Source organism: Colletotrichum navitas, assembly GCF_030913465.1.
Source record: "Colletotrichum navitas strain CBS 125086 chromosome Unknown LY79scaffold_247, whole genome shotgun sequence".
Lineage (NCBI taxonomy): Eukaryota > Fungi > Ascomycota > Sordariomycetes > Glomerellales > Glomerellaceae > Colletotrichum > Colletotrichum navitas.
The window spans coordinates 1,600-26,953 of NW_026850793.1; the positions used below are offsets into that span (position 1 = coordinate 1,600).

The 25,354-nt window shown below is 50.2% G+C and overlaps 8 protein-coding genes and 1 non-coding gene across 9 annotated transcripts; 2 read left to right on the forward strand and 7 right to left on the reverse strand.

The window, feature by feature from the left end:
* Positions 1–1,131: 1,131 nt before the first annotated feature.
* On the reverse strand, positions 1,132–1,203 carry LY79DRAFT_t287. The gene has a single exon. It is a non-coding gene; the product is annotated as a tRNA-Trp (tRNA).
* A 572-nt stretch (positions 1,204–1,775) lies between these two features.
* On the reverse strand, positions 1,776–2,590 carry LY79DRAFT_645212 (grpb/dephospho-CoA kinase). Its single transcript, XM_060562436.1, has one exon. The coding sequence runs from the start codon at positions 2,524–2,526 to the stop codon at positions 1,912–1,914; it is 615 nt and encodes a 204-aa protein (XP_060406799.1). The 5' UTR covers positions 2,527–2,590; the 3' UTR covers positions 1,776–1,911.
* A 226-nt stretch (positions 2,591–2,816) lies between these two features.
* On the reverse strand, positions 2,817–3,870 carry LY79DRAFT_675387 (uncharacterized protein; the record flags this gene model as incomplete). The annotated part of the gene is made up of 4 exons (XM_060564435.1): positions 2,817–2,915; positions 2,969–3,445; positions 3,517–3,729; positions 3,802–3,870. 4 exons carry the CDS (start codon positions 3,868–3,870, stop codon positions 2,817–2,819), a joined length of 858 nt encoding a protein of 285 aa, XP_060406800.1.
* Positions 3,871–4,327: 457 nt separating this feature from the next.
* Positions 4,328–5,452, reverse strand: LY79DRAFT_530944 (uncharacterized protein; the record flags this gene model as incomplete). Its single annotated transcript, XM_060556220.1, has 1 exon — positions 4,328–5,452. The coding sequence occupies one exon, from the start codon at positions 5,450–5,452 to the stop codon at positions 4,328–4,330; it is 1,125 nt and encodes a 374-aa protein (XP_060406801.1).
* Positions 5,453–5,776: 324 nt separating this feature from the next.
* On the forward strand, positions 5,777–8,131 carry LY79DRAFT_573974 (glucosidase II beta subunit-like protein). Its single transcript, XM_060559534.1, has 3 exons — positions 5,777–6,176; positions 6,357–7,301; positions 7,352–8,131. Exons 1-3 carry the CDS (start codon positions 6,080–6,082, stop codon positions 7,999–8,001), a joined length of 1,692 nt encoding a protein of 563 aa, XP_060406802.1. The 5' UTR covers positions 5,777–6,079; the 3' UTR covers positions 8,002–8,131.
* On the reverse strand, positions 8,132–9,422 carry LY79DRAFT_573976 (Rtf2 RING-finger-domain-containing protein). The gene has a single exon (XM_060559535.1). It carries the CDS (start codon positions 9,113–9,115, stop codon positions 8,270–8,272), a length of 846 nt encoding a protein of 281 aa, XP_060406803.1. The 5' UTR covers positions 9,116–9,422; the 3' UTR covers positions 8,132–8,269.
* A 210-nt stretch (positions 9,423–9,632) lies between these two features.
* LY79DRAFT_573977 (FAT domain-containing protein) lies at positions 9,633–17,802 on the forward strand. The gene is made up of 4 exons (XM_060559536.1): positions 9,633–10,056; positions 10,117–10,184; positions 10,251–16,957; positions 17,013–17,802. Exons 1-4 carry the CDS (start codon positions 9,992–9,994, stop codon positions 17,469–17,471), a joined length of 7,299 nt encoding a protein of 2,432 aa, XP_060406804.1. The 5' UTR covers positions 9,633–9,991; the 3' UTR covers positions 17,472–17,802.
* Positions 17,803–19,557: 1,755 nt separating this feature from the next.
* LY79DRAFT_530940 (uncharacterized protein) lies at positions 19,558–20,170 on the reverse strand (the record flags this gene model as incomplete). Its single annotated transcript, XM_060556219.1, has 3 exons — positions 19,558–19,634; positions 19,688–19,815; positions 19,911–20,170. The coding sequence occupies 3 exons, from the start codon at positions 20,168–20,170 to the stop codon at positions 19,558–19,560; spliced, it is 465 nt and encodes a 154-aa protein (XP_060406805.1).
* A 1,990-nt stretch (positions 20,171–22,160) lies between these two features.
* On the reverse strand, positions 22,161–23,994 carry LY79DRAFT_645231. Its single transcript, XM_060562437.1, has 3 exons — positions 23,780–23,994; positions 23,625–23,723; positions 22,161–23,572 (listed from the first exon to the last, which is right to left on the reverse strand). Exons 1-3 carry the CDS (start codon positions 23,844–23,846, stop codon positions 22,353–22,355), a joined length of 1,386 nt encoding a protein of 461 aa, XP_060406806.1. The 5' UTR covers positions 23,847–23,994; the 3' UTR covers positions 22,161–22,352.
* Positions 23,995–25,354: the final 1,360 nt, after the last annotated feature.

Below are 25,354 nucleotides of genomic sequence, written 5' to 3' on the forward strand. Positions count from 1 at the left end.
ACTAGTGTACTAACCTAGCTACCTAGCTAGTAATAATAACTAGGATTATAGTAGTAATAATAAAGACACTATTAAAGACACTAATAAATATAGGGACTTTAATAACTATAGAGATAGATATAGTAATAATAAATATAGTAATAGTTATAGTAATAATAATAACTATAATAAAGACTCTTAACCTTTAACTATTAACCCTTAGGTATACCCTTTTTATAATAGCTATAATAGTCTTATAGAAGCCTAAGGTATATAGTTAACTACCCTATTAGCTAGTAATATTAAATAATTACTATATAATAATTATTTTTATTATTAGGGGGGCACTTGTTATAGGACAATATATAGCTAACCTTTAGATCTACTTCTTAGCCTTGCTAGTAGATCTATTAGTTAGGCTAATATCCTGCTAACAGCTAGTGCCCTACTAGGCCCCACCTGTCGCTAGTCTATAAGACTAGCTGTTGCTAGCTATAGCTCTAGCTCTTAGATAGGCATTAAATCTATTACCTATTTAACTATATTACTTTACCTCTTAGTAAAGAATACTTATAACTTCTACTATTTACTACCTCCTCTTTACTAGACACCTTATCCCTTCTCTATTTAAACTATACCTTGTCCCCCTTATATAGTAATTACCTAGTATCTTAAACTTTATATATATTCTTAGGAGGAAAACACTAATTCCTAGGCTCTTAATAAGGGATTTACACTATTAACAAAGGATATTGTTTTGCCTAGAACCCCTCTTTAGAGGGACCCTAGGCTAGTTTTAGTAGATAGGCTATATAGGCGCCCTTTGCTACTTAAATAGACTTCTTAGGCGTTAAATAATATTATTATTATTATTATTATTATATGTACTAACTAGAGGCTAGCGAGGCCAACAGCTACTAATTAATATTATATTAGCTAATATAATATAAAGATGCCCTCTCTGTTTAGAGGAATATTTTAATAGGTAACTACAGTTAGATTATGCTTAAACAAGGTAGATATATAAATTACACTGCATAGAGCAGAGAACCTTCAGCGCTATTAGCAGCGTAGCTGCTGGTTGCGGTCAAGGTAAGATAGGGGTTGTAGGAGATATTAATAAAAATCGCGACATCGACACGGCAAAAGTCCTGACCCCCACCTGATTCGAACAGATACCCTTCCGATCTGGAGTCGGACGCGCTACCGTTGCGCCAGAGGGCCGACGTGTGGACGATGTGCTGCTGTGCTAGAGTTGACAGTGTTGCCAGTTCAGCCAGAGGTCCTGGATGTTAGGCATGCGTGGGAGAAAACTCACAAGCCCTACTACAAGCGGAGCAAGCGGGGACAAACTAAAGAGGCGGGTAGGCTGTTGTGATATCGTTTCTTATCTACCCTTTTGATATATTTGCGAAGAAGCTCTACTCTTTCATGATGGGAATCTGGTATATATTGAAACACTGTTCATTCATGCAACTTTGGAAAGGCTTACCAGGCCCGAAGCGGGTTTCTGTCACCACTGTAAATATATCTAACTGAGTCTAGTGAATCACCTTCAACGTCTAGAATGATTTGGGACACCGTCTTATAACTGACATTGCCCTATTTATTTGTCTTTGAATCGTTTGAACATTTGAGTTTTGAAATGGTGAGAAAGGGCCGGAATGCATTCTCGGATTCAACTTCTGAGCGTCCTCGCTTTGAGGAGTTTCTAGACCCAAGGGTTCACTGATACTTTGTGATAGGAGTCTATGCAGGACTGGTCGTTACATACGAGAGATGCAGCAAAATATAGATCCCTCTTGTATAGATGATTGCATGACCTCCAAACTTATATTGAATGCTATCTCATGAAGTAGTGGAGCGTCTAGTTAGGCTCACACTTATATAGTCGTTCTATCAACACTTGAAATGGGTCACTCGTACGCCATTTCATTCATGATTCAGGTATCCCTTCGCCTTGAAAGCACGCTGGAGAATCTCCCGGATAACATTTTCTTTCCGAAGATTGTAGTCCATCACCTCCTCTCTGAGCGAGTTGCTTACCTCCGCCGCTTCCATCTTGGTCCTTGCATACAGCTCCCTATCATCATCATTCGCAATGAGCCACTCCTTCATGATAATATGCCTCACTAACTCCGCCGTGCCTTCCTTGAACACATGCAAGTTGCAATGGTACGGCTGATACATGGCGAAAAAGCGGTGCTCATGCCACTCTGGCTCGCGCACGAGGAATTGAAACCCTACCCGCTCCAAAGCAGGCGCGTATGCGTCTTCATCCGTGGGGTCCGCTACAACCAAGTCGATGTCGATGACGGCCTTGGCTGGGAGCCTGGGCACGGAGGTTGAACCGACATGATTTACGGACAAAGCGACCGGACCGAGAGCGCCATCGATGAGAGATTTTATTTTCTCGAACTGCGCCGGCCACTCGGGGTTCGGGGGCTCGATAGCCAGGGCAAGTTTGACCTTTCGTGTGGCGATGCGTTGTATTATTGAGGGATCATACTCGTAGTTTCTCAAGATGTCTTCTACAGAGCAGGGCATTTTTTATTCAAGTATTGCAATGTGTTAAGTCTGACCGTCTGCGACGTTAGGTGGAAATTCACTCTCCTATGTGACGAGGCAATTAGACTATTAGATAGGTTTCTTATAAGTCTTCAGTCATGAATCCGAACTTGCTGCGTCTCCACTGTGGGGTTGTTGCCAACCAGAGTGAGTCTAGTATACCACCGGCGTGAGTCATTCGGTCAAAGCTGCGACTTGCATTGCATGCGCCTATAGCTGCCCTGTCCCATGAGTACGTGTGCGATCCTTGAAACCCGGAGCATCGAGGCTCAGGGATCTCCGAGGTCGACAAAGCGATATGCCCAGAATGCGCACCAGACAAAGGTGATTCCGCAGAAGAAGAAGCTGACAAGGTAGAACACGGCCGCCTGGCGCAGTCAGCAACCACACTGTTAAGCAAACATAATCGGAAGACACTCACTTTGCTTGCGCCAACCCATCCCTGCCCATCGTACAGCGGCGCGCAGACGTAGACCGTCAACCCCCCCAGGAAGCAAATCGCCGAGTACGCCATGAGCATCATTGGCGCCTGCCAGGTGAAGACCATGTTCCACCGAATCTCGACAAGCGGCATCTCCTTGGGGAACCACCCCCCCTTGTCCTTAATTTTGATGGCGCGGATCTGCGGGATGGGCGGTAGTTCCTCGAGGGGTGAGTGCAGTGGTTCGACTTTTCTACTGCGACGGATGTAAAGGATCATGGCGAGCTCCTTGTCAACGTTGCGCGGCGTCGGCGAACGGTGGAGCGTCTGGAAAATGAACTGCTCCGAGGCAGCGAGCAGGATTGAGAAGAGCGAGAAAGAGATGCTGGCGTCCCAGAATGCCGGGCCGAGCCAATGCAGCGAGTCCGGGGGTGGCCAAGAGAAGCAGCCGATGACGGCGGCAGAGATCAAGGTGCTCTAACAACGGTCAGTTACCTGGGGATGCTCGATTTGGCATGTAGAGAGCGGCAGAGAACCGTGAGACGTACAGCAACTTGGACGAGCTGGAACTCGCTTAGTTTGCGATCTCGCCACCGCTTGAGTTGGGCTGAGATTTCCTCATCGTTCTCGCGATCCTCGACGGCTTTTGCAATTGCCAGTATAGGCAGCAAAGTGTTCTGCTGGTAGAAGCGATTGTATGGGAGCGTGAGAATGTCGGTGGCAATGTGAGCGATTTTGCTGCTGATAGTTACGAAAACGATCTAGAGTTACGGCGCGTAAGTGCATAAACTTGGAGGGTGGTGCATAGGATCAGAAGTGAGATTGAACCGTACTGCGATTTTGAGGCCGCGGTCGCCCTTGGGCACTCCCGGAACGTCGGCCACACCCCTTTCCCTGTCCATTTCGCTATGATCTCTGGCATACCATATTGTACTCTACCCTGTTGGCTAGACGAGTTTATGTACATTCCCTGACTTCTTCTGCAGGCAGCTAGCAGGCAGGCCATGTGCGGAATCCGCACAAAGAAGCAGATGACTGGCTGGTTACCCGTGACCGCGGTGCTCCCCCACATCTGACAGGTGATGGTGTCCCTCAAAGACTCCAACTCACAATGTCTTAGACCGATAGCCTCGCGACCACTATCCACTGCTCAGCTTAGCGTCAACTGACGAATCACTGCCTCGAATCGGTCATGGAGCACGGCGCAATGAGCCCCTTCCTTGCTCATAGGCCGCAACTTCGCAGACCAGGAAACCTCTCAGCCGTGTGAACATGTTGCATGGGGAAGGTGAGACCTCCTTAGCTCCCGCGTGTGTCTGGATACGAGCTCATGCTTATGTACAGGCTGGTTTGGGGCCCTCAGCCCTTCTTCATCTCAGCCTGGAACTTGACTGCCCACTCGGAAAACTCGTCGGTCTCACCAGACCAAGGTGTCTTTAGCAGCTCCGAAAGCGCAATAATCTCGTTGAAGCACAGGGCCATGACCTGATCGATTTCGTCAGGCGAGAGCTCATAAAATGCGCCAGCAAGCTCGTCAAACATGTGCGGTAACTTCCTGAGAATGCGCATCGCCTCGTCAAGGCGCTTGGGGATGTCGGAATTGTCGGAAGGGAGCTCGGGAAGAGCCTTCAGCCGCCTCTTGATAATGGCCTGGTAGAGCAGTGTTGTGAGCCTGAGGCGCTTCAGGCAGGACTCGAGGCGGTCGCGGATCTTGTCGGGGTCGTCACGGGGAATCGCACCCTGACCGGACATCATGTCGTCAATCATTTCTTGGGCCGAAGGCATCATGGAGCCCAGCGCAGAGTCGTGGTCCAGATCATCAGCATCGTCGTCGTCGTTCTCTTCGTCATCAGGCTCCTCCTCACCCCATTCCTTGAGTTCCTCCATAACATCCTTTAGCGTCGCTCTGAACTCCTCAACCTTCTTGACGAAACAGCCGCCAATTCCGCCGTTGCAGAATTGCGTAACCTCATCGCAGGCAGACCATATGACACCTGTAGCAGCCATGCTGCCCTTGCCAGAAGTGTCTACCGACCCTGACTTTTGCGCCGAGGAAAGAATCTTGCCATCCTTGGGGATCTTTTCCACGAAGCCCCTGAGTTCCTTCAACACAGTGTAGCACTTCCAGGACAGATCGGTTCGAACAGTCGAGGTGTAGCGCCCTGCGTCGCATGCTTGGGCGGCTGTAGCTATGCCCGGAATGGGCCCGCTGACGAGCTCGCGGAGGACTTTGATAATGGCCGAGGGCGTAAACGGCTCGTTGATAATAAGGACAGAGATCTTGGTAGAGTGAGCCTTGATTAGGGACGCAGAGTCGCGGGCAAGCCGCAAGGAATCAACGGAGGAGGTTTCGGTCTGCTGAGGCATGTCTTTGCCGCTGTTGATAGCAAATAGCACCGCCTCGAGTTGTTGAATAAGTGCGATGGCCGTGTCTGTCAGCGCATTGAGCGCAGCCGGCGAGCTGTTGGCGGTCGATGAAGCCATGTTGTTTGATACTCTTTGGATTTTTGTGTAATGGAGAAAATGAGGGTAGTCCCGTCTCCCGCAGACGTTGGCGTGGAAGGTCGACTTGGAAGGAGGATCTTTCGTGACTAGCCTCCCATCGACCAGTACAGGCACAAATATTGGTTTGAAGAATCATCGAAAAGTGAGATACCAGCAAAAACCATTTTGCCCCGCACCCGCGCCTTTGGAGGGGTAAGATACGTACTTTTCTGTCTGTCTCTTCTCTTCTGACTTCCCGCCTGGTCAGTGCTTTATCATCCTTCTGTCCCTTCACTTCCACACTCTCACAATGACGCGGGTGGAGCTCTACTCAACGGTGACCCACCACGCACGTGACTGTCCCTGCAGCCAGCAGCGTCCCAGCTCCAGCTCGCGCCCCTGTCCGTTGAAACCCACCTAAAGCGTTTTGGGTGAGCTGGAAGTTCCAAGCAGCCCCATACCTTGCTGGACGTTCCTCTCCCTATACCTGACCTTCTCTGCCTTCCAGACTTCCTTCCACCTTCGGTCTGGATCTGGACAGATTCACTGGCACAGCAATTACCACGACAACTCTGATTTGAATTTTGGGTGTTGATGAGAGCTACGGTGCCCTGAACCCCGATCAAGATGCGCCAAAGCTACAGCCTGGTGCTTGCTGGCACCTTCCTGTCTGCCGCCGCACCTGTCTCGGCCACTAGTTTGCCGAGAGGTGTTGGCCCCGAATGTAAGTATTTACCGCCTACGCATTGGACTCCGGATCAAAGGGCTTGTGCTCTTCAATGCCGCTCGTATTGGGAATGGATTGTCCCTTTTCTCTGTGGTTATGTTGTCCTTTTTACGCCATCAATTGACATCTGCCTTTCTTTGGCGGTCTGTGATCTGTCACTAACATGATCTCTTTCAGTCATCAAGTTCTTCGAGGCCAAAGAAACCTTCTCCTGTATCGGCCACCCCGAGATCAAACTCAGCATTAAGCAGGTCAACGACAACACGTGTGACTGTCCAGATGGCTCCGATGAGCCTGGCACTGCAGCTTGCGCCTACCTCGACGCCCTATCCCCTCCTCAGCCCTTCACCGGCTCCCTGACGGGCACCACCAACACCACGAATGCCCTACCCGGCTTTTGGTGTGCCAACGCCGGCCACATTGGCACATATGTTCCCTTCATGTTCGTCAACGATGGCCATTGTGACTACGATGTCTGTTGCGACGGAACCGAGGAGTACAGCGGTGTCGGCGGGGTCAAGTGTGAGAACAAGTGCGCCGAGATTGGCAAGGAGTACCGTCGCGTTGAGGCCGCGCGTAAGGATGCCATCGATAAAGCTGCTAAGAGACGCAAGACGATGGCCAAAGAGTCTAGAGAGCTCCGCCGTCGTGTTGAGGCCAAGGTCAATACCCTCAAGGATGAGGTCAAGGGTCTCGAGATCCGCAAGGATGAGCTTGAGCGGAAGTTGCATGAGATTGAGCGTTCTGAGAAGGGCAAGGTCGTCAAGGGCGAGGGCTCTGGTGGAAAGCTCGGCACCCTGCTGAACCTGGCCAAGACCCGTGTCACCGAGCTCCGTGAGACACTCGAGGACGTCGTTGCCCACCGCAACGAGCTCCAGAACAAAGTCAAGGAGCTTGAGGGCATTCTCAGCCGCTTCAAGGAGGAGTACAATCCAAACTTCAATGACGAGGGCGTCAAGCGCGCCGTGAAGAGTTGGGAGGACTACGCCGCCAACCTTGCTAACGAGGCCCTCCCCGATGGCCTGGAGGCTGACATCAAGGAGGTCCTTGTCGAGGATTCTGAGACCTCGGGCATTAACTGGAAAGAGTTCGAGGAGGATGACGTCTCCGACACCGATATTAGTATGTAAGCCCCTGAACTATCGTCAAGCGCATCATTTAACAAATCCCAGTCTACAACTTTGAGGCCTACCTCCCCGACGCTGTCCGCGAGTTTATCCATGGAAAGCTCCTCTCCCTCCGCGTCTGGATGATCGAGAATGGTCTGATGGCTGATAACAACAAACCCAACACCGAATCTCGTCTGGTCAAGGCTGCTCGCGAAGCCTTCAACTCCGCCAATGGCGATCTTCTGGACAAGAAACGTCAGCTAGACAGTGAGCAGAAGGACCTCGAGAAGGATTACGGCACCGATGACATTTTCCGCGTTCTCAAGGATAAGTGTGTCAGCACCGAGGTCGGCGAGTACGAATACGAGCTCTGCTGGATGGATAAGACCAACCAAAAGTCCAAGAAGGGCGGCGGCCATACCAACATGGGCAACTTTGTCCGCATCGATAAGGAGATGGCCGACGACGAGGAGCGCGTTGACGGCAAGAGCCTCGGCAAGGGCCTTCGTATGGTCCTCCGCTACGAGAACGGCCAGGGCTGCTGGAATGGCCCGCAGAGACGTACTGACGTCTGGCTCGCCTGCAGCGAGACAGAAGAGCTCTGGAAGGTCTCGGAATCGGAAAAGTGCGTTTACAAGATGGAGGTAGGCACGCCCGCCGCTTGCGATGAGTTGCTCGAGCCTCCTGAGCCCAAGGACAAGGATGAGCTGTAAAGGAACGGAACGAGGACACGCATGGGATGTGTACAAAGATTTAGCATTTGGGTCTGCTTAGCTTGGCGTAAGGGTCGTCTGACTTGGACCGAGTACAACTAGTTAGAAGGGCTGCATTAGAAATCGCGAAACCGTTTTATTGCGCACTGATTGACAAATCGCCGTTCCCAGAGTAGGTTATCTTGAGAACGATGATGCTGTCTGGGGGTGGTGGGGTATCGTCTGGAATAACTGCTTTTCTTCACATTTGTCTACCAGCGCCGGGGTACTACCCTCTCGAGGAGGCCATCTTTCTCCGCTTGCTGAGCTCTTCTTGCTCGGCCATCACCTTGGCTGTTAATGATGCCGCCATGGGATTGTTGATTCCGCTGATCCTTCCGGAAGCCCCCTTTTTGACAGAGTCTGCGGCGATCGACTCATCTACTGCCCTCTTTTTGTCTGCTTTACTGCCCTCCTGGGCGTCATCCTCGGCCTTCCGCTTCTTCTTTTTATCCTTCTTGTCTTTTTTCAAGCTGTGGGCGAGTCCCGCGGCTTTCAAGTCGTCCATTCTTTTCACTTGTTTTCTAAGCTCAGATTCCTCCACTGGCAAGATGGGGACCACGTTCTCGCTTTTGAACTCTTCGCTACATTCGGGACATCTCGACTCTTGAATCTCCTTGATAGCAAGCTCGGCGAACACATGGCCACAGGGAACGAGGTAAACGGCCTTGACCGAGGGGCCTAGCTCCTTCAAAGAGATAGGACAAGCCCAAACATCCTTTTTCGTCCCAGGCGGAGTATGTCGGTGAAACCGCAGCTTCACGATGTCGCGCAATGATTTGATGCCGGTGGAGGCGAATGTGAGCTCTTCAGAATCGGGGTTGGACGGCGGTGACTCGGTGTTATCGTCAGGGGGCATAAGGCCCTGGAGGATGGACTCGTAATTGTAGAGGCGCCCACGCCAATCCGAGACTACATTGTCCTTGTCGAGGGGCTGGCCTGTCAGGGGGTCATTGTTCCAGGCATGTCCAAGGGACTCGAGGGCATTCGCTTTCAGTTCGCTGACAGTGAGGGCGCGGGCAGCTTCTTTGACGAGCTCGCGGCGTTTGGGAATGGAGCCTCCGTCGTTACCCATGGCGAGTGGTGGACAAACGAGGAGGGAGATGCGGTGCTGAGATACGGAACAAAGGTCGCAGCTGGATGGGTCTGTGGTCCAATATCAATAGAGTCCAACTTGTGGTGGCGAAATCAGTAGGTACTGATAGTTTCGCGAGTCGTCGTAATGGTCAACTGTTGGAATCATCACCTATCCACACAGAAAACGGCCCGTCGCATGGTCACAGTACTTCGGTATCCCTGTGCCACCCGCTGGCCGATAAGATAAGGAGAGAAGGTTAGGAATGGACGAGCTCCAGGTGTAGCAATGATGCGCTTCCTCTACTGCGACCGCGCTGTGGAACCTCCTCGGTTTAGGAATTGGGTGCCACAGTGGGGAATTAGATATACAGTGCGTCAAGCTCCAAGTTCCACAAGCAGCAATACGCTTGGCTAACTGTGTGAGCACAGTATACTTCACCAAAGTACCTCCCGTTCTTTGCGCCATTGCTGCCTCCCACGGTTGACCCTCCATTCCGCTGTCGCACTTTCCGTCACTTGCAGTCTGGTCTTGCTCTCGGCTTGGTTCTCGTACCTCCCATCAATTGAGGCTCTTCACTTTGTCCTCAGGACTACATCCCGCCTTTTTCTTATTTCGTATTACTCCCACGACTGTGCTTCTGTACGCCCTTCTGCTCGGCAACAAGCAGCCGCCGACTCGACGCAGATACCCATCGACAATATTCCCCCTCTTTCGCGGTCAGCAGCGCGCCACCTCCTCGCATTCGAACCCGAAATCGACCATCAAACGCCTCCCTCTCCCGAACTCTCGCCATCACAAACCTTTCCCTTGGCCGCCAGTCGATGTTTCTCTCACTCTGATTCTCGAACGCTCGGGTGCGCCAGCCAGTGAGCCATGGCGACCCAACAACAGATCGCTCTCGAGCGACTTGACAATCTTGTCAGGGACCTGAGGTCTCGGTAGGCCTCCCCGCCCCTCATCAAGTTGGACCTTGAACATAGCTTCTAATTCTCCTCCAGAACCTCGGATGATGTTCGAAAGCGAGCAGCATTACAGCTTAGAGAGCTCGTGCTGGTTTGTCATCGAGGTGAAACCATCCACACCTCGACCCCGGCTCTGCCTACTACAGCCAACTGACATGCCATCTTCGCAGACCTCCCTCTCGAACAATTCAACACCATCTACGGGCATGTCAACAATAAAATCACACAGCTCATCTCTCACGGAAATGACTCCTCCGAACGCTTGGGCGGCGTCTACGCCCTCGACGCCCTCGTCGATATTGAAGTGTCCGAGCAGTCAACCAAGATGTTCGCCCGTTTCAACCAAAACCTCAAGACAATACTGCGCGGCAAGGATATCAACCCGATGCAGGCCGCTGCTGTTGCCCTGGGGAAAATGTGCCGACCAGGCGGTTCTATGATAAGCGAACTGGTTGAGTCCGAAACCCAGATGGCCCTTGAATGGCTGCAGAGCGAACGAGTTGAGGAGCGCCGCTACAGTGCAGCCCTTGTCTTGCGCGAATTGGCAAGACAAGCACCTACCCTCATGTACAATTATGTCGGCCTGGTTCTTGACCTCATCTGGAACAGTCTGAGAGATAACCGCCACCTTATTCGCGCCACCTCTGCCGAGACTGTTGCTGCCTGTTTCCGGATCATTAGAGAGCGAGACCAGGAACTGAAGCAGACATGGATGGAGAAGGCTTACGCCGAACTTTTGCGCGGACTGCAGCACGGCACCGTCGAGTACATTCACGCCTCACTTCTCATGCTCAAGGAGCTCCTCGAACAGGGCGGCATGTTTATGCAAGAGCACTATCCCGAAGCGTGCGAAATCGTCTTGCGGTACAAGGATCACCGCGACGTCACAATTCGGAAGACTGTCGTCCTCCTCATTCCCGACCTTGCGAGTTACTCCCCCGCCGAGTTTGACCGAAGCTACCTGCACAAATTCATGGTCTACCTCTCCGGCATGCTCAAGAAGGACAAGGAGAGAAACGACGCATTTCTTGCTATCGGCAATATTGCGAACTCGGTCAAGAGCGCCATTGCTCCGTATCTCGACGGTGTCATGACCCACGTCAGGGAAGGCCTGAGCTTGGCAGCTCGCAAGAGGGGCTCGGTCGACGCAGTCTTCGAGTGCATAAGCCGCCTCGCTGTTGCTGTTGGCCAGACCCTCAGCAAATACATGGAGGCTCTTCTTGATCCCATTTTCGAATGTGACCTGACGCCAAAGCTGACCCAAGCCCTTGTTGACATGGCCTTTTACATCCCGCCAGCCAAGGATACCATTCAGAACCGATTGCTCGATATGCTCAGCATGGTCCTTTGTGGAGAGCCTTTCAAGCCCCTGGGAGCCCCGCATCCGAACACTCTCACAGCCGTGCCCGCTGTCCCAAAAGACTCCAAAGACCCTATGGCTTACGAACACCGCAAAGCTGAAGTAAAGCTTGCCCTCAACACACTTGGCAGCTTTGACTTCACCGGGCATGTTCTCAACGAGTTTGTCCGTGACGTTGCGGTGAAATATGTTGAGGACGAAGACCCGGAGACAAGAGAGGCTGCTGCCCTTACTTGCTGCCAGCTCTATGTGCGCGATCCAATTGTCAACCAGACAAGTTACCATGCACTCCAGGTTGTTGGCGATGTCATCGAAAGACTGCTCACGGTGGGCGTATCGGACCCTGAGCCGAATATCAGACGGACAGTCCTCGCAGCACTCGATGAGCGTTTTGACAGACATCTGGCCAAGGCAGAGAACATCCGCACCCTTTTCTTTGCCCTCAACGACGAAGTCTTTGCCATCAGGGAGGTTGCAATCTCCATCATCGGTCGTCTTGCCCGATTTAACCCTGCCTACGTCATCCCTTCCTTGCGCAAAACTCTCATTCAGCTTTTGACCGAGCTTGAGTTCTCTGATGTCGCAAGAAACAAGGAGGAAAGCGCAAAGCTGCTCAGCCTGTTGGTACAGAATGCCCAGGGACTGGTCAAGCCATACGTTGACCCGATGATGTCGGTTTTGCTCCCAAAGGCCAACGACCCCAGCGCTGCTGTGGCCGCGACAATTCTCAGGGCTATTGGCGAGTTGGCGACTGTCGGTGGTGAAGAAGTGTTGCCATACAAAGATAGGCTGATGCCTCTGATTATCGAAGCCCTGCAAGATCAGAGCTCAAACAACAAGCGCGAAGCGGCTCTCCACGCTCTGGGTCAGCTGGCCAGCAACTCCGGCTATGTCATCGAGCCCTATCTGGAATATCCTCAGTTACTGGAGTTGCTCCAGGGTATTATCCGCACTGAAGGTCAGCGCGGGCCTCTTCGACAGGAGACCATCAAGCTGATGGGTATTCTGGGAGCCTTGGACCCGTACAAGTACCAGCAGGTGGAGCAGCGTCGCCCCGATGCCGAGCGCCGTGTTGAGAGCACTCAAATGACGGATATTTCTCTTATGATGACGGGTCTTACGCCATCCAGCAAAGAGTACTTCCCAACAGTTGTCATCAATGCGCTTCTCCAGATCCTCAAGGACAACTCTCTTTCGAATCATCATGCGTCTGTCATTGAGGCCATCATGAATATCTTCCGTACCCTCGGTCTGGAGTGTGTATCGTTCCTCGACCGAATTATTCCGGCTTTCCTCGGCGTGATTCGTGCGGCAGACAAGACACGTCTCGATTCTTACTTCAGCCAGCTGGCCACACTCGTCTCTATCGTCAGGCAGCACATTAGAAACTTTCTGCCCGAGATCGTCGAAATCTGTCAGGAATTCTGGAACACCACAAGTACGCTCCAGTCCACGATAATGAGTCTGGTGGAAGCCATTTCCCGCTCACTGGAGGGCGAATTCAAAATCTATCTCGCCGGGTTGCTACCCCTAATGCTTGGCGTACTTGAGAAGGACGCCACCACGCGGCGGACGCCGTCTGAGAAGGTCCTCCACGCGTTCCTCGTCTTTGGCTCAAGTGCTGAGGAGTACATGCACTTGATCATTCCTGTTATTGTCAGGACGTTCGAGAAGCAAGGCCAGCCCACCCCATTAAGGAAGCAAGCGATCGAGACGATTGGCAAGATTACGTATCAGGTCAATTTGAACGACTACGCCGCCAAGATTATTCATCCTCTCACCCGCATTCTGGGCAGTGGAGATATCACATTGCGTGTTGCAGCTCTGGACACCCTCTGTGCCTTGATTCAGCAGCTCGGCAAGGATTACCTCCACTTCATGGGTACTGTCAACAAGGTCCTCGCACAACATCAGATCCAGCACCAGAACTATGACTTGCTAGTCACCAAGCTCCAGAAGGGCGAGGTGCTCCCGCAAGACCTTGGTGCCGGAGACCGGTTTATTGATCGTGTTGACGACCAAGCAGCGTTTGCTGATCTCGGTGCGAAGAAGCTGGAGATGAACGCCATCCATCTCAAGCAAGCGTGGGACACGAAGGGCAAGTCAACCAAGGAGGATTGGCAGGAATGGCTTCGTAGATTCTCCACGACCTTGCTCACTGAGTCGCCCAATCATGCGCTCCGCGCCTGCGCCGCTCTTGCCAGCTCATACCTGCCGCTGGCGCGCGAGTTGTTCAATTCAGCATTCGTGTCATGCTGGAGCGAACTGTATGAACAGTTCCAGGACGAGCTGATCCAGAACATCGAAAGCGCCATTAAATCCGAGAATGTTCCCCCCGATCTGCTCGGTCTTTTGCTCAATCTTGCCGAGTTTATGGAGCACGACGACAAGGCATTGCCCATCGACATTCGGGTTCTCGGCCGAGAGGCTGCACGCTGCCACGCCTATGCGAAGGCTCTTCACTACAAGGAGTTGGAATTTCTGCAGGACCAAAGCAGCGGGGCGGTTGAAGCTCTTATCGTGATCAACAACCAACTCCAGCAGTCTGATGCAGCCATTGGTATTCTCCGTAAGGCGCAGCTTTACAAAGAGGGAATCCAGCTTAGAGAGACGTGGTTCGAGAAGCTAGAGAGATGGGAGGAGGCTCTTGCCTTTTACACAAAACGTGAAATGGAGGTTCCTGACGATAAGCCTGTACCCGTCGAGATTATCATGGGCAAGATGCGCTGTTTGCATGCTCTTGGCGAGTGGGAGGCTCTAGCGGGCATCGCCGGCAATACCTGGGCCAACTCCTCGCCAGATGTCCAGCGTTTAATCGCTCCTCTTGCAACCGCAGCTGCATGGGGCCTCAGCAAGTGGGATTCAATGGACAACTATTTGCAGTCCATGAAGCGCTACTCGACTGACCGATCATTCTTTGGCGCTATCCTTGCTCTGCACCGCAACCAGTTTAGGGAAGCTGTTAACTGCGTGCAGCAAGCTCGAGAAGGCCTCGACACGGAGCTCAGTGCACTGGTTAGTGAGTCGTACAACCGAGCTTACCAGGTCGTGGTTAGAGTCCAGATGCTGGCCGAGCTTGAGGAGCTCATCGTCTACAAGCAGACGGACGACAAGAAGAAGGCGACAATGAGACGCACCTGGGAGACAAGGCTCAAGGGCTGTCAACGAAACGTGGAGGTGTGGCAAAGGATGCTGCGTCTCCGCCATTTGGTTATTAGCCCGACGGAGAACATGCACATGTGGATCAAGTTCGCCAACCTATGCCGCAAATCCGGTCGCATGGGGCTCGCTGAGAAGTCCTTGAAGCAGCTAATCGGCGTCGAGCAAACTCCTCTGGAGTCCTTGATTCCTTACTGGAATGAGAGACAACAGCCGAGCGCCGCTGTGCCGAGAAACATCCCGTCCCAGGTTATCTACGCTATGCTCAAGTATGAGTGGGAGGTTGGTCAGCAGCCCGCGTTCCGCACATCCGGCATCTCCGAGAGGACCCTTTACTGCCTTCGCAAGTTCACAAATGATTCGGCACACCGGTATGAGGCGACCAAGGCTCATCTCACCGCGCAGGCTCCCAATGGCATGGACTTGTCAAGCGAATATGGATTTCCTCACCAGATTGATCCCAGTCTCATGAACCCCCAAACACAGAAGGCCCTATACGATCAGACCGTCCTCTTGGCCAAGTGCTACCTGCGCCAAGGTGAATGGCTCATTGCCCTGAATAAGGAGAATTGGCAATATGAGCACGTCCAGGACATCTTGACTTCGTACTCGCAAGCCACCAAGTACAACCCGCGTTGGTACAAGGCATGGCACGCATGGGCTTTGGCCAACTTTGAGATTGTGCAAGCCCTGGCCACTAGGGGTGAAAGGACCGACCACATGGTCATTGAGCATGTTGTACCGGCTGTCCGGGGCTTCTTCAAGTCCATTGCTCTTTCTGCTGGTAGCTCTCTGCAAGATACCCTCCGCCTCTTGACGCTCTGGTTCACACACGGTGCGAGTGCCGATGTTAACGCGGCCGTCACCGAAGGGTTCACCAACGTCAGCGTCGATACCTGGCTTGAGGTCATTCCACAGCTGATCGCTCGAATCAACCAGCCGACACGTCGCGTACAGCAGTCGATCCACAGCCTTCTGGCAGATGTTGGTAGAGCACATCCGCAGGCTCTGGTTTACCCGTTGACTGTGGCGATGAAGTCGTCGCAAAACACTCGCCGATCGAGATCCGCTGCTCAGATTATGGATAGTATGCGTCAGCACAGCGCCAATCTCGTTTCACAAGCCGATATCGTGAGCCACGAACTTATCAGGGTCGCGGTGCTATGGCACGAGCAATGGCACGAGGGTCTCGAAGAAGCTTCGCGGCTCTACTTTGGCGATCACAACATCGAGGGCATGTTTGCTACTCTCGAACCACTCCACGACCAGCTTGAGCGTGGCCCGGAGACTCTGCGCGAGATCTCTTTCACCCAGGCTTTTGGAAGAGACCTCACCGAGGCCCGCGAATGGTGCCGTCAGTACGAGGCTAGCCGAGACGTCAATGATCTCAACCAGGCATGGGATCTCTACTACCAGGTCTTCCGGCGCATCTCGCGACAGTTACCTCAGCTTACTACGCTTGAGCTGCCCTACTGTTCGCCGAAGTTGCTCGCCGCCAAAGACCTCGACCTCGCGGTACCCGGAACCTACCGCAGCGGCCAGCCAATCGTCCGCATCATGGAGTTTGAGGGTACGTTTACTGTTATCAACAGTAAGCAGCGGCCTCGCAAGCTCAACATCAGTGGCAGCGACGGTGTTTCGTATGCCTTCTTGCTCAAGGGCCACGAGGATATTCGCCAGGACGAACGAGTTATGCAGTTGTTCGGTCTGTGCAACACCTTGTTGGCGAACGATTCGGAATGTTACAAGCGACACCTGAACATCCAGCGGTACCCGGCGATTCCGCTCTCCCAAAACTCGGGTCTGTTGGGATGGGTACCCAACAGTGACACTCTCCATGTGTTGATTAGGGAATACCGTGAGAGCAGAAAGATCCTCCTTAATATCGAGCATCGTATCATGCTCCAGATGGCTCCCGACTACGACAACCTGACGCTCATGCAGAAAGTCGAAGTCTTTGGCTATGCCCTTGACAACACGACGGGTCAGGATCTCTATCGTGTGTTGTGGCTCAAGAGCAAAAGTTCGGAGGCTTGGTTGGAGCGCCGTACCAACTACACGCGCTCCTTGGGCGTCATGTCAATGGTTGGATACATCCTTGGTCTTGGCGATCGTCACCCGTCTAACCTCATGCTCGATCGTGTGACTGGCAAGATCATCCACATCGACTTTGGCGACTGCTTCGAAGTGGCTATGAAACGCGAGAAGTATCCAGAGCGTGTGCCATTCCGACTGACTCGCATGCTCACCTACGCCATGGAGGTGAGCAACATTGAGGGCAGCTTCCGCATCACTTGCGAGCACGTCATGAGAGTGCTGAGAGACAACAAGGACAGTGTTATGGCTGTATTGGAAGCGGTAAGTCTATTCCTTTTGTCCCGTGCTGCTGTCTTCAACTAATCCGGTTCTCTAGTTCATCCACGATCCCCTTCTAACCTGGCGCCTTACGAACGCGGCCAGCCCGGCAGGACCGAACTTCCGATCTGAACGCGAGTCGGCTCTTGCTGGCCCACAAGCCGCACGAGCACGTCGCCCATCCGTTCTTGATGCTGATGTGGCGCCCTCCGAATTGCTTGCCGCGGCCGATCCTGGCATGCCGGGAGGCGTCGTAGCACGCTCTCGGTCGAGAACCAACTCATCCATGGCGCACGAAGGCAGTGTTGTCAACGGTAACCATGGACAAGACCCGACGGAGATCCAGAATGCACGGGCCGTGGAGGTATTGGACCGTGTTTCTCAGAAGTTGACGGGCAAGGATTTCAAACCGAATGAGGAGCTTGATGTCATCAATCAGGTCAATAAGCTCATCACGGAGGCGACGAAGCTGGAGAATCTCTGCCAGCACTACATAGGATGGTGCAGCTTCTGGTAAACCAGGCGGTGCGTGCACGAGATCTGCTGCCGGGAGTTGCGAGAGACGAGCCAAATGTTACTGGAAACAGAGGCAACTCTCTAGAGTTCTGGAAAGGTCTTTGGCTGGGTGGTCCACCGCTGCGGCGTTGGCAAGTATCTCTCTTCGATGTGTGAGTAGCTTTCCTGGCTCGTATGCCAGGTCTTTTTTCTTCTGCTTCTGTATATGTATACCAGATCACGGGTCACGCGGGGATGAGTTTTTGTCAGGGCCCGCACACGGCCTTTTTCGTTTAGACGAGGCATATGGCATGGCGTAATGGTAACCAGAAAATTCAATGGCAATTCCCTACATGGTATTTTGGCATGTGAAAAATATGCACAAACGTCGATTCGAGTCAATAGCGTCCAGTGTCTGTCTGTCCATTGCCACACTGTTACCATCATCATCAATCGAGCCCTTCTCCTTTTTCCGTCAATCCCTTGACCTTTGTCAAAATGGCACCAAAGGGCAGGGGCGGGATTGTCTTGGTCGGCCCATCCGCCGATGGGAGCAATTATATCATTTACAACCACCTCAGCTTTTGCCCAACGGCGACACATTTGAAGCTATCCTTGGACAGCGAATTTGGTGTTGGGGCTCCGCCACGAGAAAACACGTTGTGAGACATTGGTCGGTTATACAATCAGAATAGTTATAGACCGCAAATCAGGGAACTCAAAGGCCAAATCTCAGAAAGAAAACAAGTAACAGCGGATATACGTCTCACACTATTGGGATTCCATTTGACCTATGTGCACGTGAAGACGCAGCCCCCCAACCACGAGACCTAGATGCTCTCCCTACAAACACTATTTCAGGAATTCGTCTTGAAAAAGGTCCTCTGCAGTCAGACGATCTTCTGGAAGCCAGCGCAAAACCTTGCAAACAAAGGCAACAAGTAATGCCTTTTCTTTGCCCTTCAGACGTATTTCACGACTATACGACTATTAAATGATTAGCTAGGGATAAGTGTTGCGGTAATCCAGTTGCCTGTACAGAGTAATGGTTGGCAAGGGCGGATTCATAAAAGGTGGTATTGTCCTAGGAACTCGTTTTTTCCTTCAATAAACACCTACCCTCTAAATCCTAATACTAGCGACATTTTTCACTTAACTCTAGGAATCTTTCAGGCGGAGGGCCTGAGAGAGCTTTTATCTAGGCTAGGTGTTACTTATTATCTAGGTAGGTATCTTTTATAGCGTGCGTAAAAGAGGCCACCACCTTTAAACAAGTCCTACACCTGCACGATTTTGATTAGAGGTTTGTATACAAGGCAGGAAGCAGGTGACACACTATGACTCTGACAGACTATATATCTATCTTAGAGTCCTATTCCGAGCCTATGATAATCTCAGGTGCTCTGTACACACCTGGCATCACGTCTCCGGATGTGAAGCAGATATGCCACGCCTAGTTCCATTTCTACAGGATCGACGGTCTAGTCTGACATCAGTGCTATTTGGGCCGTCCATCAGCTTGAAGACACCGTTCAGTCTGCCTGAATACGCAAGGATAAATAGCGCGTTGATAAACAACGAGTCTAAAAGGGGAAGCTGGATCACCACCTTCATGAGCCTTACAGAGGCTGGGGCGGCGTTTGAGATTCGAAATGCTTTCAAGGCCAAGGGCTGTAGCAACAAGGATTCAGGCGACGAAGGAACTTTTCCATTTTTCTCACGGGGGGCGTTCGGACAAGAAGTTCGATCTTCATTAATAGGATAAGCCTCCATGAATTGCGAAGAAGAGTTTGAAGAGAAGGTCTGTATGACGGCACGAGTGAGAATACGGCGTGCTTTTGCATGGCTACCAACATCTTACATGATATTCAAACTACAATTGGCAAGTACTTTGGTACCAAAACGAACAGAGAGACCGAATTCAAATTGTAGACGTTCCTTTCTACTGCTGGTGCCAGGGTCTTTCGTTGTATAGGGCTATGAACCTCCGATAACCGAGTGCAAATTGTAGAGGATCGCAGATTCCGTGAACCGAACCAACCATTACAAAGATATGTGTCTCTTCCACTTCCATTGGAGCACCTTTTTCTCCTGGACTAAGAAAGAGTTCAAGAAGATGCGCGGTACTCTCCTTCGTGGCTGTAGCAGCTAAGGGCGCCGTTCTTGCTGACCCATATTCCATACGCTGAAGGTCTCAAGTTAAACAAAAGCAAGCGGCATACAAGATTAGTTGCTTACAAAGATTTATCCAAGTCCATTTGTGGGCCCAGAAGAAATTCCTCGTTGGACAAAAGTCGCACTGGAGGCCGATATATTCATCAGGCCCTGTCTCATAGAGACGGCAGTGTGAGCACCTGAAATCGCCGCTATGTGTGGGAAGAAGATATGGTCAGAAGCAAAAACACAGCATGATATGGTAATTGAATGGTGAAGGAATAGTGAAGGAGAGTGGCGAACTAACTCGGGGGCCCAACGTAGAATACCGTCTCTATTGGCAATGCACTTCTTAAGGTTGAGCTTGGAGAATATATGGACACCCACCGCGTTCTTGCAACGAGCCTCCATCATGAATCCCTTTTCCCCAGCGGACTCGATACTATAGTTGAAGTCAGTGCAGAGCCTTTGTATGCAGTCCGACTCAAGTGGGCATTGTCGATCCGCAATGACCAGGGCCGCGAACAGCGAGGTGGGTATGGCGGAAACGATGGCAATAGGTTTCATGTTGGCAGTAGAGTTGACAGGGTTTGAGAAGGAGAAGATAAGAGTAAAACAATGTGCTCTACACAGGGAGAATAATTAAGGCATTTTAAAGATGACATTCACTGTTTTTGACTGGAAGAAAAGCCAAAGTACCTGTGCTCCTCGTTGTTCGATAAGGAGGGCACGGAGCGAGATGAAGGAACAGTCAACAAGTGTGCTTTCTGATGTCAACGACATGCCCTTGCATTTCAGTGAAACCTTGAATCCTTGGCAGCACGACGTATCCTTCACGTTCCCTAAGACAAGTCGAAATGTATGGAATACTTTTCGAGTAACGATGAAACGACTGCCCGGAATCACAACAATGATGGCTTGGCCTCAACTTTGAGCCGAGCCATCTAGTTTCTTCAATTCATGCCGGATGATGAATCAGAAGTGGTAGAAGACAATGTGACGCAAGGAGTTGGCACATCTTTGATGTCTATGGACAGTTGTCATAACAATATCCAGTTCCTATATCTGATTATTTCAATCAACAAAATAAAACCTACATGTTTGCTTGCCAAACATATAACCTTGCGAGTTTGCTTACAAGACCCATTAATAGAGTATGAAAGCACCAATCCAAATGTTCAAGGACAAGGAGTTGCCAGAAACCGCCCTGTATTTGTGTTTGCGTTGCCATTTGTTTGTTTTCTGGCCAGTGTGAGCGAGAAGACAAAAGGATGATGAATGTCAGCAGGACATCTATTTTAAAACCAAGGTTCTCCAAGCAATCCCCTACTAACGTGAATACGGTAACTTCGAAAACCAACGTGACCATCCAAGAGACGAGGTGAATCTATCAGGACAATTGCTCACACTCGTGCTTCAAGCTGCGTGTTCCTTGATAGGAGAAACTCATGTGCCAGCGCTTGATTGTCTCTCTCACAGTCCACAAAAAACCTTCAATACTTTTATACACGACTGGGTATCCTGATGAATTTGTTCCATTTCTCGGGGCGCAGGCTGATCCGGTGTACTGCTCAGGAGACCATGGAAGATTCCAGTCACAGTCGTCGTGAGAAAGCCCTGGGCAAACCGATTCCACTCGGAATGAAAAGAAGCTTGAGTGCGCCAGTGACTGAGTAAAGTTTGGACAAATCGGACTGGCTAATCTCACTGTATGGAGCAGGGGACTTCGCTGGATCTTGTGCATGAACACAGTAAGAGCGGATTTGTACTCATCGGATAAGTAAGATGGATCTCCGGTACTTGGACAGACTGTTAGCTTTTCCAGAGAAGGGGCGTACCGAACAAGCTGCTCCGCCAGTTCTTCTCCAGGACCTGAGCCGCAGAAGAAGTGAAGGTACAAATGTTTGATGTTTCTCAGTGCGGGGATGTGTGACGCACTCATCTGAGCCTCGGTAAAAGAATGCAGGCCAGACGGTGTTGCGGTTCGGCTGCTGGCCCAAATTTCCAGCCCAAGCCAAAGTCTGAAATGGTTTCGATTGTACAAGAGACGCAGTGCCTCTTCTCCGACTTGAATACTAACCAAAGTTAGGGTTGATTCTGGGTAGGCCCTGGCCCACGGCAAATCGGACAACGACCCGCATGCATCCAGTTCACTTTCTGTAGGGATTAAATCGGATAACTCGTAAATTCTGTCTCTCAACTCGCGAGGAAGCTCTAAGAATTTTGGGAAGTAATGTAGCTGTCTTCCTCTGTTGATTATCATATCGTTCTGCATATTGAGGCAGACGGCGAATTCTCGGGCTGGTAGATATATCCTGTGTTGCCGAAATGCAGAGCTTCGAGTGAGTTATGAAGTTGAAGTAATATTCGATATTTCAGTCCTGAAGCGAATATTAATATTTGAAACTGGAAGTGTAATTCATCGTCATTCCTTTCCGTTTTCTGGCGCGCTGTATAACAACAGGATCGTTCTAGAATAAGACGAAGAACCTCAATAATGACGCAAAGGTTACAGAGCATTTAATTGTGCTTCGTCACTGTTCATTGGAGAATGAATTCCAAGATGGTACTAAGTAGCATGGACAAAGTCAAGGACTATGAGCTATGATAGCAAACAGCGCGGTTTCCTAATAACACCAGTCAAGCTGATCAAACTGCAGCCATACGCCCAAATTTGGATGAAAGATTCTTTACTCGGTGAATGAACGTGTATCAGAATGTGTTCCTTTGAGGAATTTTGACCTTATCCTTAGGGCTCGAGCTGGGATACCACATTTGACCGAGTACCAGACTTAAAATTTGTCTCCTTGTCATTGGCGTCGAAATGTCTGACAACCAGCCAAGCGGGATAGATGGACACGAACCAAAGCCCAAAGTTGATGTACGGCCCGCCAACAAGCGCAAATATCGGAATGGCATTGAGTCCGTAGCTGACAGCCTGCCAGGCAGATTCTGTACCACGGAGAAGGGCAGCAAGTCGAATAGTTTCTTGCGGACTCTCTGAAATTTGCCCAATGATGAAGAATGCGAAATTGTAGTTGAGCTGGAATCCAGAAACCAAGAAGATGGAGACTCCGAATCCTCTTGCGAACCCCGGATCGCCCCAGTCAAACGTGGGTTGCGTCCGGCGGTATTCGGTAACATTGATGGTGAGCCAGAGCCACCATGCTCCCTGCAGAGTCATGATCACGGCAAATGCCCACCGAGCCCTCCTCTTGAGAGCGATTTGATTCTGGTCGAGCCACAGGCCAAGAAGATTACCGGCCGCAATGGCCACGATGCCGGAAAGAAACGAGCCAAGGGCTCTGGCTCTGACGGAAAACCAAAGCGCAATGTAAGTGAAGAATATGGACTCTGAGTAGACACCCTGACCGATCCAGAGGACAAGGAGCAGAAACTTGGGTGTCAAAAACGCGCTTGTCGTGGCTCTGATCTCTTTCCAAGGGTTGTCAGCAATAGTAAGCTTCACCGGCTTGCCATCGCTCCGTTGAACCTTGTGTGGCCTGTTCAGCAGCAATGCCACCAATGGACCACAAGATTGCAGGGCAATGAAAATCAGGTAGACTTTGTAAGAGACCTTCCCAGCTCCATTACGATCAGAATTCAGGCCAAGGTTGATTGCACCACCAAGGATCTGACCGAATCTTGTCCAAGTGAGCCAATAAGCAATCATTCGTCCTCTGTTATGTGGCTCGGGATATGCAATAGCAATGGCAGCTTCAGAGCCCCAGAAGATACCAGCCGATACGCCACAAAAAGCAGCACCGAGAATGACAAGCCACTCGGCACCATACCGGTTATTTAGGTAAAGGCCAGCACTGTACGGGGCGAAACCGATTGTTCCAGCAACAAGGGCACCTTTGATACCGATATATTTGACGATTGATGAAGTTAGCCAGCATGAAACTATCATGAGACAGAATGTAAGGGCGTTGCCCGTGTTTACAAGATACGGCTCTTGTGCACCGCCTGAAAGCGGTCAGTCTACGTGCTGCGAGGCCCTTTTGAGTGGTTTACTTACCGGCTCCGAGTGAATTCATCGCACCCCAAAGACCGGGTGCGGCGAAGCTGCAGATGCCAAGGATCGTGGCATTGTAGAATGGTGACCGGTACCACTTTACTGGTGTCTGTAAGCATTTAAAGATGAAGTAATATGCGTATGGCTGTATGCCTTACCAACAACTCTTTCTGGCTGAAAAGTAGAGTGTGCGACCTCTGACGTCCTACTCGGCTTGTCGGCCATCTTGAGCAGAATTTAGATTTTGACAATCTTGTTTCTCGAGCAAAAGTTCTTTCGATAGCTAACTCGTTGGCTCAGAGTGATTCCAAACAAGATACCGGCAAGGACGTGAAACTACAGAGATTTTCGGTTCTTCGTGCAGAACTTCGTGTGCCGCATTTATGGGCCAAAGAATCCCCATGTCGGGATTGGGTACCAGGTGACATGGCGCTCGAAGCACGCCATTGAGGCCCTAGTGAGATGCATCATCCTCTCCTGCCTTGTCGCACAAACGGCCCAGGGGATAGGTCCATGGACCCGATAGCAGAAGTAGATTACTGGCCATCTCCGCTGGTAACTCAAGATAAGAGGCGGCCAGTGCCAGAGGAAATAGATAGATAACTCAACTACCCTACTTCCGGCTACCCCCCACATCCGGCCCATCATCACCACCACCATCACCACCACTATCACCACTTATTTCACCACCTCTGCCGCCCACCCATATGCAACTTCTGGCCTCACTAGGTAATTCAGATGCGCTAGATTCATCTAGACTATCCATATCGCCAATATCCAGGGTTTACGCCCACCAGATATCATATATAGTAGTAAAGGTGCTATTAGGCAATAGGGGGACCTTTTTTCTCTTGTGTTACTATAGGTTATCTAACTTACCCTCTAGCTAGTAGACCTTTTACTCTAGAAATATATTTCTAGATACCTACTTATTATACCCCTTTTATATTTTTCTAGATAAATAATAAATAGTATAAGTATTTAACTTATCTTTTATTAACTAGTTTAACTAGTATAGTTAATACTATAATTTAGTAAACTAATAAAAGGTTAACTATAAGATAATAAATATAGCTTTATTCTACTATTAGCTACTAGGCTAGTTAGTCTAGCTAGTCTATTAGTCCTTAGTAACTATAGGGTTAAATAGAGGCTACTATATATATATTAGCTATAGTCTAGTTAACCTTTAGCTACTTCTAATATTCTAGACTATTATAGCTATATCTTTAGCCTTTATATAATAGGCTAAAAACACTTTTTTACTAGTAATAGTTAAATTATTAACCTAGTTATCTAGATATTTAACCTCCCTTTAATAAGTGTACTTTAATAAGCTAAAGACTAATATATCTAATAGTGTTATAGGACAAGTGCCTTATATAGTAGATAGACAGGTAGGATATAGGATTACCTTGTTAGTATATATCTAGGCATATACCTAGGGGTATATATCCTATTACCTATTTCCTCCTATAAGGAAGAGTAACCTTAATAGATAACCTATACTTATACCTAGCTTTTTATTAAATAATAATAGGTGACTAGGGTAATAAGTAAACATGCTGTAAGTGTAAAGGTAGGTATATAGTATTACTAAAGCTAAAAGCTACTTCTTCCTTTCTTTTTTCTTTTGCCCCCTAGGTATTCCTAGTGTGTGTACACTTGCTTTACTTCTATACGCCCTTTAAGTATATAATCCTCTTGTATACCCTATATACTTACGTTATATA

Bases quoted from the DNA above. Each gene is read 5' to 3' on its own strand.
- LY79DRAFT_645231 (XM_060562437.1), bottom strand. From the start codon at position 23,846: ATGGCCGACAAGCCGAGTAGGACGTCAGAGGTCGCACACTCTACTTTT. The intron at 23,724-23,779 runs GTAAGGCATACA...TACAGACACCAG, and splicing joins TCAGCCAGAAAGAGTTGTTG to TAAAGTGGTACCGGTCACCA. The intron at 23,573-23,624 runs GTAAGTAAACCA...GACCGCTTTCAG, and splicing joins GATGAATTCACTCGGAGCCG to GCGGTGCACAAGAGCCGTAT.
- LY79DRAFT_645212 (XM_060562436.1), bottom strand. From the start codon at position 2,526: ATGCCCTGCTCTGTAGAAGACATCTTGAGAAACTACGAGTATGATCCC.
- LY79DRAFT_573976 (XM_060559535.1), bottom strand. From the start codon at position 9,115: ATGGGTAACGACGGAGGCTCCATTCCCAAACGCCGCGAGCTCGTCAAA.
- LY79DRAFT_573977 (XM_060559536.1), top strand. From the start codon at position 9,992: ATGGCGACCCAACAACAGATCGCTCTCGAGCGACTTGACAATCTTGTC. The intron at 10,185-10,250 runs GTGAAACCATCC...CCATCTTCGCAG, and splicing joins CGTGCTGGTTTGTCATCGAG to ACCTCCCTCTCGAACAATTC. The intron at 16,958-17,012 runs GTAAGTCTATTC...CCGGTTCTCTAG, and splicing joins TTATGGCTGTATTGGAAGCG to TTCATCCACGATCCCCTTCT.
- LY79DRAFT_573974 (XM_060559534.1), top strand. From the start codon at position 6,080: ATGCGCCAAAGCTACAGCCTGGTGCTTGCTGGCACCTTCCTGTCTGCC. The intron at 6,177-6,356 runs GTAAGTATTTAC...GATCTCTTTCAG, and splicing joins GAGAGGTGTTGGCCCCGAAT to TCATCAAGTTCTTCGAGGCC. The intron at 7,302-7,351 runs GTATGTAAGCCC...AACAAATCCCAG, and splicing joins CGTCTCCGACACCGATATTA to TCTACAACTTTGAGGCCTAC.